Consider the following 15,545-nt stretch of genomic DNA (forward strand, 5'->3'; position numbering starts at 1 on the left):
CACCTGCCGCAGCAGCCCTTTGCTGTGCAGCATGTTCGCGTACCCTATGAAGTTGCCGTTGCTTCTTGTGTCACCAGCCATGTCTGCGCTGACCACAACTACGCTCGCCAGATTGCTCTCTCTGTGCTTCCACTTGATGCAGTCAATGCCGCACTTTCGTATGCGGCTCACCAAGTCCTCCATCAGCGCTCGATACGGCACTACCACCACCGTCACCCCAGCGTCTGTCAAGCAAGACCTGGCAACTCCTGATTGGCCCGCACACAGGCGGCCGCGAACAGCGCTAATTCCCCCCCACTTCAATCCTGTAGCAACCAGCACGACGCCACGGCAGAGACACCATCGCCACAATCATCAATAAATCATCATACCACCTAAGATCTCGTTAAGCACATACTCTGGCTCACAGTGCGAGAATCTGACAATAGTGCCTAAAGGGCAGCGCATCCCCTACCTCTTAATAGGCCTTCCCAGAGTGCCATGGTGCCATAGAGACACACGACGTCTCTGTCAAATGGGCCCCTAGACATCTAGGCATTGAAGGAAATGAAGCGGCCAATAGCTAACCCTGAGCTTGCACACACCACGCTCAACACAGACAAGGAGTGCGTCTAGCACACGCTATGACAGCGGGATAAGTATTAAAGATCCGAGCATGTACACATAAGGCCATGACGGAGCTAGATCAAAATCGACCACGATGAGAGGTTGACTCGCCGCCAGGCTCAAAGGGGGGCGAAACAGGGGTGAAGTCGCGGTCAAGTCGGACCCTAATCGTGAGGGTCGCGTGGATGTAGGGGTCTCTTCCATGGCTCATACATGAGTAGGGTGAGGATAAAATCTTTAAGCGGTACAACCGTTGTTTTTGACTGACATCAAGGACCTCCCACTGACCATCTTCAACGTTGTGGATCCAAAGTATGGACCCAAACCTGTGCGACAGCCTTACCCCTAGCTTGAGCAGCTTCTAGATAACCTTGCATCGTAGACATATAGTACCTTACAGTGTGTTCATTGTGTGTGAAACGAAACTCAGCGCGAATCTGGTGGCAAGTCTGCATTAGATCTAGCGCTCCTCTCACGTGTAGGCTGTTCAAGCATTCTTCTCGCTCAGGGCGCAAGTGTTCCATGACGTGGATGTAAACGTTCTTACAGGTCTCTGCCTCGTCCATCAATGGGAGTTCGTGGGAGTCCGAGCGATCTCACTCACCTCCAGGTAGAATCAAGAATTGTGAGGATGATCTCTGCTTCAAGTTGCGAGGTAGGGACTTGTTGCGTTGTTTGTTTCTTGACGCGTTATGACATTCGCGGAATTTATATCCATTCAACGTCTTGTACGGACTCTATATTGGTCGTAAAAGTGGAGACAAAGCCCATTTTCGCTGAAAATGCGAGGGTTCGCTGTCATGTAGGCTCCCCCTCCACCTTACCATCCACTATGTTCACTACCCGCTACAGCAGGCTGGCTGTCTAGCCTCGCTACAATGCCGGCCCGAAATCTCCCCCTTCCCCACTCCATGATCCTGACCAAGGCTCGCACGAATTCCTCCACATCGCTTGCGCGAGTCATCCGCCATGATTTTAGCGCCTCCATGTGGAACGCCTCTTCATGTTCGAAATGGACCCACAATTCGTGCGCGGGACCCTCAGTCACAATGGAGAAGCACAGCGGCGGGGAAGTAGGATGCGAATTGGTAGTCTCTTCCAGGTCTTTTAGGATACGTAGCATAGAAGCGCCACTGATGGCGGCCTGGTTCTGCGCGCTGACGAGGTTGCCATGGACGCTTAGGCCCTTTGTTTCGACAATCAGGAAGGGAAAGCGCATACCCATGAAGGCGGCGTGTGGGTCGCTTAGGATGGTGCCGCTCTTTTGGTGGTCGACAAGGCGGCGCTGATGGAGCAGGTTTAAATCGGTCTCTTCAAGGCCGACAGTAATGTCGGGTTTAGGAGTGGAGATGTGGAAGGGGTCTGAGGCGTTGAGGCTCGTGGTTGTGGTGATGGATTGTGAGTAGGTGGAAGAGTACGTCGACGGCGGTAGGGAGGGAACGCGGCCAGGGAAGAATGTGTTTGGGCTCACGGTGGTGACGGCGGCCGTGGTGGCGGAATTGAAATCGATGAGCGTAGAGGCAGACGGTGTCGGGCCGGCTGAGAGGGTGCGTAAGCCGCTGTCGCCTTCCTCGCCAGTTTCTTGAAGCCCGTCAAGGGAAGGCGCTGCAGGCTTCAGTCCGGAAATCCAAGCCTTCTCCGACATGTCCAAGCACAAGGTGCCCGGAGCGAGTAGGGCGATGTTGCGCATGAGTGTGAAAAGGCTGCTCTTCCAGTTGCCCTCAAGCGAACACTCGCGCGCATTGAGCCGCGACTCAGCCTGGTAAGTGGCCGCCAGCGCTGCGAGGCGTGCTTGTGTCTCCGGCTGTGTCTGGGCTCGTGTGTCCGGCTCTGCTAGCTCAGCCCACGACTGCAGTCCGAGAATGCAGAGCGCCTCGCCGTCGATTGCAGGCGGGAGCTGGTCGAGGTGGTCGACATAAACTCCGGCGTAGCGCATGTTGCCGCGACGGTACGACTGCGGTGTGGGTTTCTTGCTGGGGCTAGGTGCGCGCGATATGTGAGAGCGCGCACGGACAGGGCGTTTAGCGGTGCGGCGGCCGCCGTTGTTGACGTTGAGCGTCGCACTGCGCGGAGTGGGCGGTGCTGACATGGTCTCTATCGCTGGCGGCGGCTCAGGGCTTGCGGTGCAGCTGTTAATCCAGTGCAAAATCTCCTCGTCTTGTGCGGCAGCGGTCGAGGGCGGAACTTTGGCTGCGGCGAGCGTCTGCGATGATGGATTTGATGGCGGTGGTGAGGCGCCCGCGACGTCAGCGCGCTGGATGCGGCGACACTTGGCGACGACGGTGCTATGGAGAAGGAAATGCGAGTCGTGGTTGTCGGAAAGACGCCGCTTCATGGTCGGGTGCCTATAGACATGTGGAGATAGAGATGGTGGTGGTGGTAGCTGCGTGGGCCGTGAGCAGCTACTGATGTTGACGCCGATGGTCGTGGTTGTGCAGACAACCGGGGGAACCTCGGTTTCATACTACCGTGTCCGTGCGCGCAATGCGCGGATTGCCGCAATGCGCCGAACCACCAAAACGCGAACCTACAGAATTTGTAACGGTTGAGAGGAGAAGCAGACCACATGTTGTTGGCGATGGTCTGGTGCTACTTCCTCATGTTGTTGAGCACCTCTCACCTCAGCTGCATCACAAAGACGTCATCAAAATAGACCCCGCAGCGAGCCTTGGAGAGCAAAGATACAAGCAGAGCAACAACAAAGAACAACAAGAACAACACAATACACTCGTTAACGTATCTCACGGGTATGTGACCGGCCCAGGTATGTGACTGGGTTTTGCCAAGACCACACTAATACTACAACTACTTTGCAATAACGTGGTCCACCACCGAGCGGATGACCCCACCAAGCGAATCACTCTGCCAAGACCACAACGCTTTCTACTATCAATTACAATAGCTTAACTAGTTAATCTTGAATTACTTTCCTGTGCAGATAGAGTTATACTTGCTACCTAAGCAATGAAATCTAACGCGTCACTAAGCCAGCGACGCGCTGCTGCTATCTACAAGGTTCCTCAAAGTACACTTAGCCATCAAGGCGCTAGAAGAACCCCACAACGCGATACCTACCCCAACTCATCTAAGCTTCAGAAGCATGAAGAGGAGGCAGTTATACAATATATAAGGAAGCTTGACGCTAGAGGCTTTGCCCCTACGCTTAGCCACGTACGTGGAATGGCTGACCAGCTACTAGCTAAGCGTAGTGGTGGCCAGGTTAGGGAGAACTGGGCCTATAGGCTGATCCAACGCCAGCCTGAGGTCAAATCTCAGGTGACTTAACTCTGTGATCACCAGCGAGTCCTCTGCAGTAATCTAGCTATTATCAGCCCCTAGTTTAACCTTATACGCAACGTTAAAGCTAAGTATAGTATCCTAGATTAAAACATGTACAACTTTAATAAGACTAGCTTCTAGATAGGCGTTAGGGGGTCTGTGAAGGTAGTCACAGCCTCTAAGAGGCGCCTTAAGCCACTTAGGGTTTAGCCTAGTGACAGGGAGTGGGTGACATTAACTGCTACTATTAACGCTACAGGGTAGGTTATCCTACCCTTTATTATCTTTAAAGCTAAGAACTATAACTAGGCCTAGTATTATAACCCTTAGGATTAGAGAATAGGGGTTAGTAATAATAGATAGATAATAAATAAGCTTAGGCTTGCCTAGCTACAGCACTTTATCAAGCACACAGAGGTTAAGAAAGTAGGTAGTTACAGACTACTAATTCTTGATAGCTACAAGAGCCACAAGTCACTTGCCTTCTAGGATCTTTGTGAGGAGAACAATATCATCACCCTCTATATGCCCCCTCACACCTTACACATCCTTTAGCCACTTAATGTGGGTTGCTTTGCCCCCTGTAAGGAGCTGGCCTCTGCGGGCTATTTGCAAGTATGAATCAAATGGATTTGTTGAGGAGTGGCTGCAGGCGGAGGTCTGCAGACTTTTATGTCCTCCGTGCAGAGGTTACACAACTAGTCAAGATTGGGACCTCCTGACTGGGGGTACGGCTGGGCAGGCACCTCCTCTCGGAGGTTGGCCGAGGCCGGCGAGCGCCGAGGCGCTACCATCGGGCCTAGCCCGTTACACCCCCCCACTTCAATCCTGTAGCAACCAGCACGACGTGACGGCAGAGACACCATCGCCACGATCATCAATAAATCATCATACCACCTAGATCTCGTTAAGCACATACTCTGGCTAACAGTACGAGCATCTGACACCTGTCTTATTAAAGTTGTACGTGTCATCATCCTGGATGCTATACTTGGCTTTGATATTAGCTACCAGGCCAAACTAGCCCTAGATTATCTTAGGATCCTTGCAGAGGGCTCTCTTGTAGTTATACTTGCGATTAAACTTTACTTTAAGCTCTAGTTAGCGCTTAACAAACATACTAGGCTAGTTTAGGCTAACATAGCCTAGACTGCGCTTAGCGCGCAAAGAATTGGCCATATCAGCCATAGCTGCTAGCTGAGGGGAAAATCCTTGCGCGTCTAGCTTAAGTATATAATTAACAATCACCTGCTCCTTAGTATTAGTTAGGTTCTGTAATTTAGGCATAGAATTAACTTGTGAAGGTTGTCTAGCGCGTTGGTCGCTTAGTGTCTGTAGGGGAGCTCTATAGATAGCTGCAGCGCGCTGTAGAGAGAGAGTCGCGTCTTGTTTAAGAGCTGAAGCGCAAGCTGTATCTAAGCTTCTTTTAACGCGTCTAACTAGCGTTTGTGGAGAGGCATTGGTGTAGTAAGGGTGTTTTGGTAGGGTCTTGGCAAAAGTGTCCGACTCGCCCGTGTGTCCGACTCGCCCGTGGGGTAAGTTAGTAGTATATTAATATAATAAAAGTATAGTTTATTAAGCAGAGCTACTATTGTAGCAGGATTAGGAGTTGTTGTAGCCATTGCAGCTGTTAAGACTGTTAGAGCTGTTAGCTTAAAATTAGCTAGACATTGAATGCACATTAAATAACTGTTGTAGGCCTACAAGTCCTACTGTTGCCTACAGTACAATGCCATGATTTCCTGATTTCAACAATGGAAAAACTTTTCCTGATGTAGAGCCACATTCAAAAGCTATTATTGCGAGAAAAGTGCGTTAACGTACCCCACGGGCGAGCTGATCAACGGGCGAGCTGATCACTTTTGCCAAGCCCCCACCAAACTCCCCCCCATTATGGCCCAAAACAACACAAATTGGCGCTGCATAAGGCAAAACAAGCTGTAATATTACTTAGATACCTCTTCTACCTTATTCTTGCACGTTCGCGCGTTATGTCCTGTCTGGTTGCACCATCCACAGCGTTGTTGAGATGGTTCACCCCCTTTAGCGCGCACCCGCTTCTTTAGCTTCTTCCCATCACTACACGCCCTATACTCCTTTAGAGCTGCTAGTCGCTGCCCATCTCTAACTATTAGAGTCCCCTCCTTCTAAACCTGCTTTCTTTTGTGTGATTTTCATCGCGTAGCAGCCTTATTTGCTGCCTAAAGCTCGCTAATTTCCTGTTAGGCTAAAACTAGCCTGTAGGATAAAATTGCTCCCCCCTTTACATAGTGCTCAAGCGCGCTTAGAACAGAATTAGGTAAGCTACCCTACTGCTTCTTATACTTCTCTTAAATTAGAGTTAATTAAGACCTAAATTCTAGGGTATTGCTAGGGGTTTGCGACTGCTAGGGCTTGCTATTAGTAGGGAGTAGTAGTAATAGAGTCTGCAGCTTTACATTAAGGGTTAAAATAACCTATTCTAGGTTAAAGGGGACTAATCTAGCGCCTTAGAACCCTCCTTAGATATTGCTAGAAGTAAAGACTATATTGTAGGCTGCTTTAAAGCATAGGAGGAACTTAGTCTTTGTAAGGTAGCTAATCTAGTTACGCATAAGCATTTTAGCTTAGCGCCTATACGCCTTCTTTAAAGGGGCAAAACAACCCACATTAAGTGGCTATAGGAGGTGTAATAAGTAGGGAGGCATACATATAGTAACAATATTGTTATCCTTACAGTGTTGCTAGAATTTAAGCAAGTTATGGCTCTTATAGCTATTAATAACTAGCAGTTAGTAGGTACTAACAGTACGCTCCTTTGTATGCGTGTTAAAGTGCTTTAACTACTTAAGACTAAGCTTATTAGTAGTCTAGCTGTTACTAGAGACTCTAATAACCTAATCCTAGGGTAGGTCTTCCTCCTTATACTAGCTAGAGAGGTAGTGGCGTGCCTTAAAGATAATAAAAGGCAGAATAGCCTATCCTTTTGCATTAATGCCCTGTATAACTATTGTCTACTCCTAGTTGCCTTGCTAGACTGTCTTTGGCCTTCCTTGTCTCTCTAAAGCTGTAACAACTGCTCCTAGGGAGATCTAGCCTATCATGAAGCTAGTCTTATTAAAGTTGTAGGTATTATTATCCTAGATACTATACTTAGCTTTAATGTTAGCTACTAGGCTAAACTAGCCCTGCACAACCCCTGAATCCTCGCAGAGGGCTTGCTTGTAGTTGTACTTGCAATTAAACTTTACTTTAAGCTCTAGTTAACGCTTAACAAACGTACTAGGCCAATTTACGCTAATAGGGCCTAGATTGCGCTTAGCGCGCAGAGAATTGGCCATAGCAGCCACATCTGCCAGCTGGGGGCCAAATCCTCGCGCGTCTAGCTCAAGGACATGTTCAATAATCACCTGCTCCTTGTTGTTGTCTAGCTTTTGCAAGTTGGCTATAGAATCAGCGCGTGAAGGTTGTCCTGCGCGTTGTGTGCTTAGTATACTCTAAGGCACCTTATAGATAGCTGCAGCGCGTTGCTAGGTGAGATTCGCGTCTTGTTTGAGTGCTTGAAGCGCAAGCTGTATTTAGGCTTCCCTTAACGCGTTAATATTAGGTTGTTGTTAAGGCATTGGTATGTAGAGGTTACTTTGGTGGGGGCTTGGCAAAAGTGATCAGCTCGCCCGTTGATCAGCTCGCCCGTGGGGTACGTTACAATTACTTAGTTTCTGCATCACCACACCAACAAGCTTACCACTAAACAGACCACCAGGATGGATTGTGAGCGCTTTTCAGCTGACAGCAAGCGCAAGTACAAGCTGTACTTCAATCTATTGCACTCGAAAATGCGTAAGAACAGCGTTGATAAGCGCAACACGTACAATATAGATAAGAAAGGCTTCTTTATTAGCATTAATAGTTAGACTAAAAGGATAGTCTCTAAGGCAATTTAGGAGTTAAAAAGGGGACCAAGCTAGCACCTCTAAATCCTCCCTAGATATTGCTCCTAGTAATAGAGGCATTAAAAGCTCCTTTAAAGCATAGTAAAAACACAAGTTTTGTGATGCAAGTAATCTTGTTGCGTATTAGCAGCTTAGCTTGGCAACTATAGGCCTTCTTTATTAGGGCAAAACAACCTACATCAATTAGCTACAACAGGTGCAATAAGTGTGGACGCATACACAAGGTAACAATCTTGTGTTCTTTATAGTAACGTACTCCACGGGTGAGTCGTTCATACGGGTGAATCGTTCATACTGCCAAGACCACACCAAACCTCCACCCTATTATGGCTCGCATTGGCCTACTTTGGCCTTGTATACACTGGTACAGCATGTAATATTATTCAGCAATAGCTTCTACAGGCTTTTTACACGTACGCGAGTTATGCCCTACCTTATAACACTGTTTACAGCGTCTTTAGGTTGCCTCACCTCCTTCAACACGCGCTCGCTTCCCTGCCTTCTTACTATCACCACACGCCCTAAACTTAGTTAGAGTAGTTAATTAAAGGCCTTCCTCAGCTGTTAGGACCCCTTCCTGCTGTAACTGCTTTCTTTTATGCAATTTACGTTGCGTGGAGGCCTTATTTGCTGCTTAAAGCCTAGTGATTTCCTTTTAAGCTAACACTAGCTTGTGCGCTACTATAGCTGCGCCTTTGGCGAGCTTTTTAAAGGCCTTAACTATTAAAGTTAGTGAGCTGCTTACATGCCTTTAAATCCTCTCTTGAATTAGCGTTAATTGCGACCCTATTTGCAGGGTATTGCTAGGGGTTTAGGACTACTAGGGAGCATCTTCTACAGTAGGTAATAGTAGGGTATATAGGCAGACATTAAGACCTATTATAACCTGTTCTAGCTTAAAGGGAACTAGTCTAGCGCCTTAGAAGCCTCCTTAGATATTGCTAGGAGTAAATGACTCCTTGTAGGCGCCTATAAAGCATGGCAGGAACTTAGTTTTAGTAATATGCGTGATTCTGTTGCGCATGAGATCCTTAGCTTGGCGCCAATACGCCTTCTTTAAAGGGGCAAAACAACCCACATCTAGTGGCTGCAAGAGGTGTAATAAGTGTGGAGGCATATACAGTGTGATAATGTTTGCTTCCTTACAGTATTGTTGGAAGTCTAGGGAGTTGTAGCTCTCATGGCTGTTAATAAGGAGCAGCTGGTACACTCCTTAGGTGCGTGTCTTTGTATAGGCATTAAAGTGCTTTAACTAGTTAAGACTAAGCTAGTTAGTAGTCTATCTATTCTTAGAGACTCTAATAACCTAGTTGTAGGGCAGATTGTCCTCTTTGTACCAGGCAGAGAGGTGGTTGCGGCCTTTGAAGATAATGAAGGGCGGAATAGCCCATCCTGTGCCATTGATGCCCTGTATGACTGTTGTCCACTCCTAGTTGCCCTGCTGCACTGCCTTTGGCCGTCCGCGACGCTCTGAGCCTGTAACAACTGCTCCTGTTGATATCTGGCCCATCATGAAGCCTGTCTCATCGAAGTTGTACGTGTCATCATCCTAGATGCCATACTTGGCTTTGGTATTCTCCACTAGGCGGAACCAGCCCCTAATAACCTCAGGGTCCTTACACAGGGCTCTCTTGTAGTCGTACTTGCGATTGAACTTGACTTAGAGGTCAGGGCGGCGCTTGACGAACGTATTAGGCCAGTTTATGCCAACATGGGCCATATTACGCTCAGCGCGCAAAGAATTGGCCATATCAGCTACAGCAGCCAATCGAGGGGCAAATCCTCTGGCATCCAGCTCAAGTATGTACTCAGCAATCACATCCTCCTCAGTCTGATCCATATTCCGTGATTTTGGCGTGCAATTGGCTCGTGCAGTGCGTCCTGCGTATCGATCGCGTAGCGTGTTGTAAGGCGCGTTATATATAGCTGCAGCGCGTCGCAGAGTGAGCGTCGCGTCTTGTTTAACTGCCTGAAGCGCAAGCTGTATTGCAGCTTCTTTAAAGGGCTTAGATTTGTGTTGTTGTTGAGGCATTGCGTTGTGAAGTGGAATGTTGGTGTGGTCTTGGCAGTATGAACGACTCACCCGTATGAACGACTCACCCGTGGAGTACGTTACTAGTAGAACTTAATTAAATTGTGGCTCTTATAGCTACCTAGAATAAGCAGCTAATAGCTGCCAGCAGTGCGCTCCTTTATGTGCTTATTTAAGTGCTTTAACTACTTAATACTAAGCTTGTTATTAGTCTAGCTATTCTTAGAGATAGTAATAACCTAGTTGTAAGGTAAAGACAGCTCCTTGTACTAGGTAGAGACGTAGTGCTTGCCTTAGAAGATAATAAAGGGTAGAATACTCTATCCTAACGTGTTAATACCCTAGATAATGCTAGTCTACTCTTAGTTGCCCTGCTATACTGTCTTTAGTCTTCTACAACACTCTAAGCCTGTAACAACAGCTCCTATTAATATAACACCTATTATGAACCTAGACTTATTAAAATTATAGGTGTCTTTATCTAGAATACTATACTTAGCTTTAGTATTCTCTACTAGGCAGAACTAGCCCTAGATTACCTTAGGATCCTCGCAGAGGGCTCTCTTGTAGTTGTACTTTTAATTAAACTTGACTGTAAGCTCTAGGCGACGCTTAACAAACGTGCTAGCCTAGTTCTTGCCAACAGGAGGCTAGTGGCGCTTAGTGAGTAGAGAGTTGGCTATATCCTCTATATTAGTAAGCTAGGGTGGGTATCCTTGCTTGTCTAGCTTCAGAACATGCTGCACAATCACCTCCTCTTTAGTGCTTGTTAGCTTTATTAAGTTGACCTCACAATTGCGTCTTAAGAGCGTTCTAGCATGTTGTTGTCTTAGTATTCTTTCTAACACCTTGTAGATTATTGCAGCGCGTAGAATAGTAAGAGTCGCGTCTTGTTTAAGAGCCTAGATTACAAGCTATATATCTAGTTCCTTTAAGACGCTTTAAGCCTTTTTGTGTTAAGACATCACAGGTTGTATGAAGTTTAGTGTGGTCTTGGCAAAACCCGGTCACTCGCCCGGGCCGGCCACTCGCCCGTGAGGTACGTTATAGTCTTTCTACCTTATTTAACTTATAGCTTGTAGCTGCTTAATGTTGTCCTCTTTGCGCTGCTTTTAAGGCACTACACTAAGGAGCTTACCTACTACCTCTAATATACCTAAGGCCTTACAAGGATTATAAAATCTAACTTCTATAGCAACTTTTAGCTAGCGTAGAGTGCTATAATAACCTTAGAGCTTATATTAAAGAGTTTGTAAGCTACAGGCGTGTGGCTGATAGATGTGGACGCTGTACTAAAACGCTTTAACAACAGCGGTCTGGGTCTTCGTCAAAATCGGATACCTGTGCTTCGACCTCTTTCAAAAATGTTTCTGCTACTGGATTGAGGAAGCACCGTGGCATGGACGAATGTTTGCTGCTTTGAAACGCCAGCCACAGCCGGCGAATGTACGTCTTCGCAGGTCTTGACTCTACTTTTTCTTTCTCAAAGCCCAGGAGATAATCCAAGCTAGGGTCATCTGCGAGCATACCGCGTCTCCCTTCTTCTCTCAGGGCCTTCACATAGCTGTGAAGAGTGGGCAATCTCGGCATATCAGCAGTGAGATGTTCGTTTCCTCCGTTTGGCTGTTGCCTGCAGAAGCGAAGAACTGAGAGTGCGAAGTATAGGTGCTCAGGGGTGCGTCATGAGAAGCTCGCATGCCGCTGCAGAGGGTTGACACTAATGGGTCCCTTTGCATCTCGGCGCCTTTTCCGGTACCTGTTCAGTGAAATGCCGAGATTTACCCGATTGTTTTGGTAAGCACCGGCATCAGCATGAACGCCAGCTTCGTGCATTATACGAGGCCATCTCAACATAGCTGTGCATGCTTGCGCGTGTGACAAAAGACGGAGTGGCAAGCATGCAGCAACGATTGTAACAGTGATGTAATTGGTGCAATCTTGGCGTTCCCAGGAATCGGCCAGGATGATCTTTTGACCGGCCGCCCCAGCAACGAGCCAGTAAGTACCCAAACACCAACATTCAAAGAGCGAAACAGTCTGCGATGAAACGCCAACTTTCTCCGCCAGAAACTGCCACCCTTTGCGAAAGCCGATCAATATCACAGAAACGTCGTCGCACAAACCGTTCCTCAGAAGTCTCGCAACGCTGTCCAGTTTCACACCGCGCGCCTCACACACCCAAGTCGAACGCTGTAGATAACGAAACAAAACATCAACAAGAACAACCATCGCAACGGTGCATAGTTGCACAACACGTTCGCGATTGGGTAGACGAGGTGGCTCGCAGCGGCAATATGTCAGACGGTGCAAGCGTGCGTCAGCGGCGCGCCCACAAGGCGTCCGTACGGGCGCGTTCGAGCAGTCCAACGAAGAGAAGTCCTGAATATCGAAGGATCACTATGGCGGGCGCACATGTCTACATCGATCAGATGGACCCGCCCACAGATATCGACGAGCTCTGCCGACGCATCATTGGGGATGCGTACGACAACGCTAGGGAGCTCAGCGGCGTCCCTGTCGAGCTGAAAGAACAAGTGAGAAACACCGCCAGCGACTACCTAGATCGGTGCAAGGAACTAGCGAGGGATGCCAAAGGCGAGGCTGAATGGAAGAGCGCGCTGCTCGAGGGTGTTTTTCGGCCACTCGTCAAGCTCTTTGGTCAGGATATGCTTGCGACGAGTGCATCGGACAAGCCGTGGCGAACGGAGCTGAAGCCTCGCCCACCATCACTCCGCGATCTCTTGTCCTCTACGCCTCGACTGGGCGTGACAGCTGGTATTCCAGCAACGGCACCGACCAGCTTCGATCTCACTGGACGCTTCACTTCGACAGAACCTAACGAAACTGCGACTGAGACGAGCGAGACCACTGCGGTTTCTACGATCGAGGATCCCGATCCCAGCAACCCACTGACAACTCCAAAGCCGGACATTGTTGTTGGACTCGCCCGACGTTCGTTCAGCGAAGTACACCAAGCGCTGCTCGGGGAGTGGCAAGACAAGGCAAAGCTACTGAGCGAGCCGCAACTTGTACAGCACGGTCTCCATTTCCCGTTCCTCCTGGTGGAAGCAAAAGGCTTGGCAACAAGTGGGAACATGATGGGCGCCGAGAACCAGGCTGCGGTAGGTGGAGCGTGTGCGATCAACATTCTGAGAACACTACAAAACCTGGAGCCTCACTTTCCGCTTGCGCATATTATCTTCAGTGTCTCGACCGAAGGACCACTTCATCAACTTGGCATTCATTATATCGTGGGTGGTCAGTATCATATGATGGTGCGTCGAGCTTGGAGGACAACTCTGGGTCGTGATTGTACGGAATTTGTTGTCGCGCTTGCGCGCATCATACAATGGGGTGGTGACCAGTACAGGAACGAGATCACAGCAAGCCTGCAGCGCTACGTGGGATATTTGCAAGCGTCATCCTGATATATGCTCGAGTAGACTATCGTGCGAGGACATCAGAAGTCTCTGATATTCCGTTCCGCAAGCCGTTCCCTTAGAGTTGGCACCTTCTCTTCCCATGACATTGCCCATCCAGATGGACTGGGAACTTTCCAATAGCCTGGACGCGCTCTGTACCTGAATCAGGACCAGCATTCGACAGTGCACAGTTTCAGCCGAGCAGGTCATGGGTTACAGACATGCTATGCCGCGCAATCGCAAGAGGAGGGAAGTGCAGCGCGGCAGCGGAGGTTTCGGAGTCAAGATGGCACAAAGGGGTAAGTGCAGAGGTAGTGGCGAAGTCAATCCGGGATTCGTACAAAACAGGGCAAAAAGGGTCAGTGCTTGCACTTCAACCTGTCGGTTCGCTACCATGTAGGCTGCACTCACTAAAAAACTAAGTGTTGCCTTTTGGCTTGCAGAGTTCTCATTAAATGCACTAAGATATTAATTTGGAAGAACAGTGGTGGTGTAACAGGGGTTAAGAGCTGCTGGCGCTTCTGGTGCTGTAAATGAGATGGACAACAGCATGCCTTACACTGCCGTAATTTTTGTGCTGCAAGACAGGAGTATATGGAGAGATACCTCAAAAACATTATTAAATCGACTCTGACTTTGTGGAAGGGCGGTGCTGAGGTGTAAAGCGCTATAAGCCAAAATACGTGTTGGTGCGGAGGGATGTTCGACCCGCAGGGATGGACTTTATTTTGACCACATAACCTCCACGCTGTGGACATCGTGCTGACCCTCGTGCTGCGTTGGCATGGCTCTTACCATCTGCATCTTTCCAGTGGTAAGAGCCGCCCCAGTGACGCTGAGCAATAGCGTTGGCATGTTGCTAAGCTATGCGACCTAGAGATGCTTACACATCTGCCCAAGTTATGCCCACTGTGTCAAATGGTTGAAGGAGAGCAGAATGTGGCGTTTCGCGCAACTTATGGCGACAGGCGATACAACTGCTCGATGGGGCAAGAGGGCGTCGAAATCTAGAGTCTCTTTACGCACGTCTCTGCCCTGAAGCATGCGGCTGGGCTTTTGTGCGTTGTGAAGAGGTGTAGAGTTGCTGCTCTCTAATCTGTACTAGTACAGGTACAAGACATGATTGAAATGAGTGTAGCTGCTGCTGCTGCTGCTGTATGGTCCGGAGTATGCGGCTCATAACGGCTGCGCTAAGCCTAGATAGGCCATAAGAAAGAGCTGTTTCGTGACTAGCGCGAATTGGGGCGAGCCGCCCCCAAAGTCGCGGACCAATTAGTCCAAATTAGGGACGACTCGGACCCTGATCGTGGTGGTCGCGTGGAGGTAGGGCGTGATCATGAAGTGGCGTGGGTAAGGACCCTAAAGTTGTTGTGGATATCCCGGTTGAGCTGGAAGTCATCTCTAGAGCGAGTGTGCCGCTACTACAGCACTTGTATCGTGTTGCGGTTGTCTAGCCCCAGCACCCTGGGGCTGAAGGGAATCAATGACTTCCCCATGGAGTACACATGCAACCACTCTGTCATGATATGCCTCGTACTCACTTGCTCTGCCTTCCCAAATATAGTCGTCTACATCGAACAGCATGCGTTCGTGAACACCTGGACCCCAGTCTTGTAGCGTGTCGCAGAGCGTCGAGAGAGAGAGTGACTCGAGGCGGAGACATCGCCCAATCTCCGTAAGAGTTGGCTCCCACATATTTCGATGGTTTCCCAGTCGTACAAGAGACGTGCGTGTAAGTGTGAGAAAGCGTAGCGTATCCTTGTGCGCGAGCAGAAACTTTAGCAGCGTATTCCGATCAGTCGCTATCTCCAACTCGATATTGCGGATCCGACTCCAGCGCGAGTGCAGACTAAGGTTCCAAAGTAGCATCATGGACCCTTGCGCCTGCTCTCTTTCGGTATGTCCGTACGTTGGCAGAAGAATGCCGTCAACAAGTCTTCCAATGGTCAGACGTAAGCTCTGAAGGCTCTTGGTCGTCAGAAAAAATGGGAAGACGAATTTCGCAGCAGTCTCTCTGCAACCTGCCATTTCGTCTTCGTCAGACACCCTGTAATGAAGACACGTCATGTCAGCGAACGCATGAGCCATGAGTTCCAGCTGCCTGCGGTACAGCTCGCTCTCCGTAGGCGTTACAAGGTCAGTGAAGGCCTCCGCGTCCGCTGCTGCTGAGGAAGATGTATGCAAGAGTCGATAGGGTTAATGAGGCAGCGTCAGCGCGTAAACAGCGTAAGAAAAAGCGTATACAGTACCGTGGGGTCTTAATAAAGGGAGCTG

At 48.9% G+C, this 15,545-nt stretch overlaps 4 protein-coding genes across 4 annotated transcripts; 2 read left to right on the forward strand and 2 right to left on the reverse strand.

Annotated features, from left to right (window-relative positions):
- Nucleotides 1–1,426: 1,426 nt before the first annotated feature.
- M421DRAFT_96814 (uncharacterized protein) lies at nt 1,427–2,695 on the reverse strand (the record flags this gene model as incomplete). The annotated part of the gene is made up of 1 exon (XM_033598428.1): nt 1,427–2,695. One exon carries the CDS (start codon nt 2,693–2,695, stop codon nt 1,427–1,429), a length of 1,269 nt encoding a protein of 422 aa, XP_033442636.1.
- Nucleotides 2,696–7,580: 4,885 nt separating this feature from the next.
- On the forward strand, nt 7,581–7,778 carry M421DRAFT_78395 (uncharacterized protein; the record flags this gene model as incomplete). The annotated part of the gene is made up of 1 exon (XM_033597400.1): nt 7,581–7,778. A coding segment is annotated over one exon (198 nt), but the record flags the coding sequence as incomplete, so codon positions are not given.
- Nucleotides 7,779–12,752: 4,974 nt separating this feature from the next.
- M421DRAFT_32661 (uncharacterized protein) lies at nt 12,753–13,247 on the forward strand (the record flags this gene model as incomplete). The annotated part of the gene is made up of 1 exon (XM_033589341.1): nt 12,753–13,247. A coding segment is annotated over one exon (495 nt), but the record flags the coding sequence as incomplete, so codon positions are not given.
- A 1,340-nt stretch (nt 13,248–14,587) lies between these two features.
- M421DRAFT_411695 (uncharacterized protein) lies at nt 14,588–15,299 on the reverse strand (the record flags this gene model as incomplete). Its single annotated transcript, XM_033590411.1, has 1 exon — nt 14,588–15,299. One exon carries the CDS (start codon nt 15,297–15,299, stop codon nt 14,673–14,675), a length of 627 nt encoding a protein of 208 aa, XP_033442639.1. The 3' UTR covers nt 14,588–14,672.
- Between the last annotated feature and the right edge of the window lie 246 nt (nt 15,300–15,545).

Source organism: Didymella exigua (assembly GCF_010094145.1).
Source record: "Didymella exigua CBS 183.55 unplaced genomic scaffold M421scaffold_74, whole genome shotgun sequence".
NCBI lineage: Eukaryota > Fungi > Ascomycota > Dothideomycetes > Pleosporales > Didymellaceae > Didymella > Didymella exigua.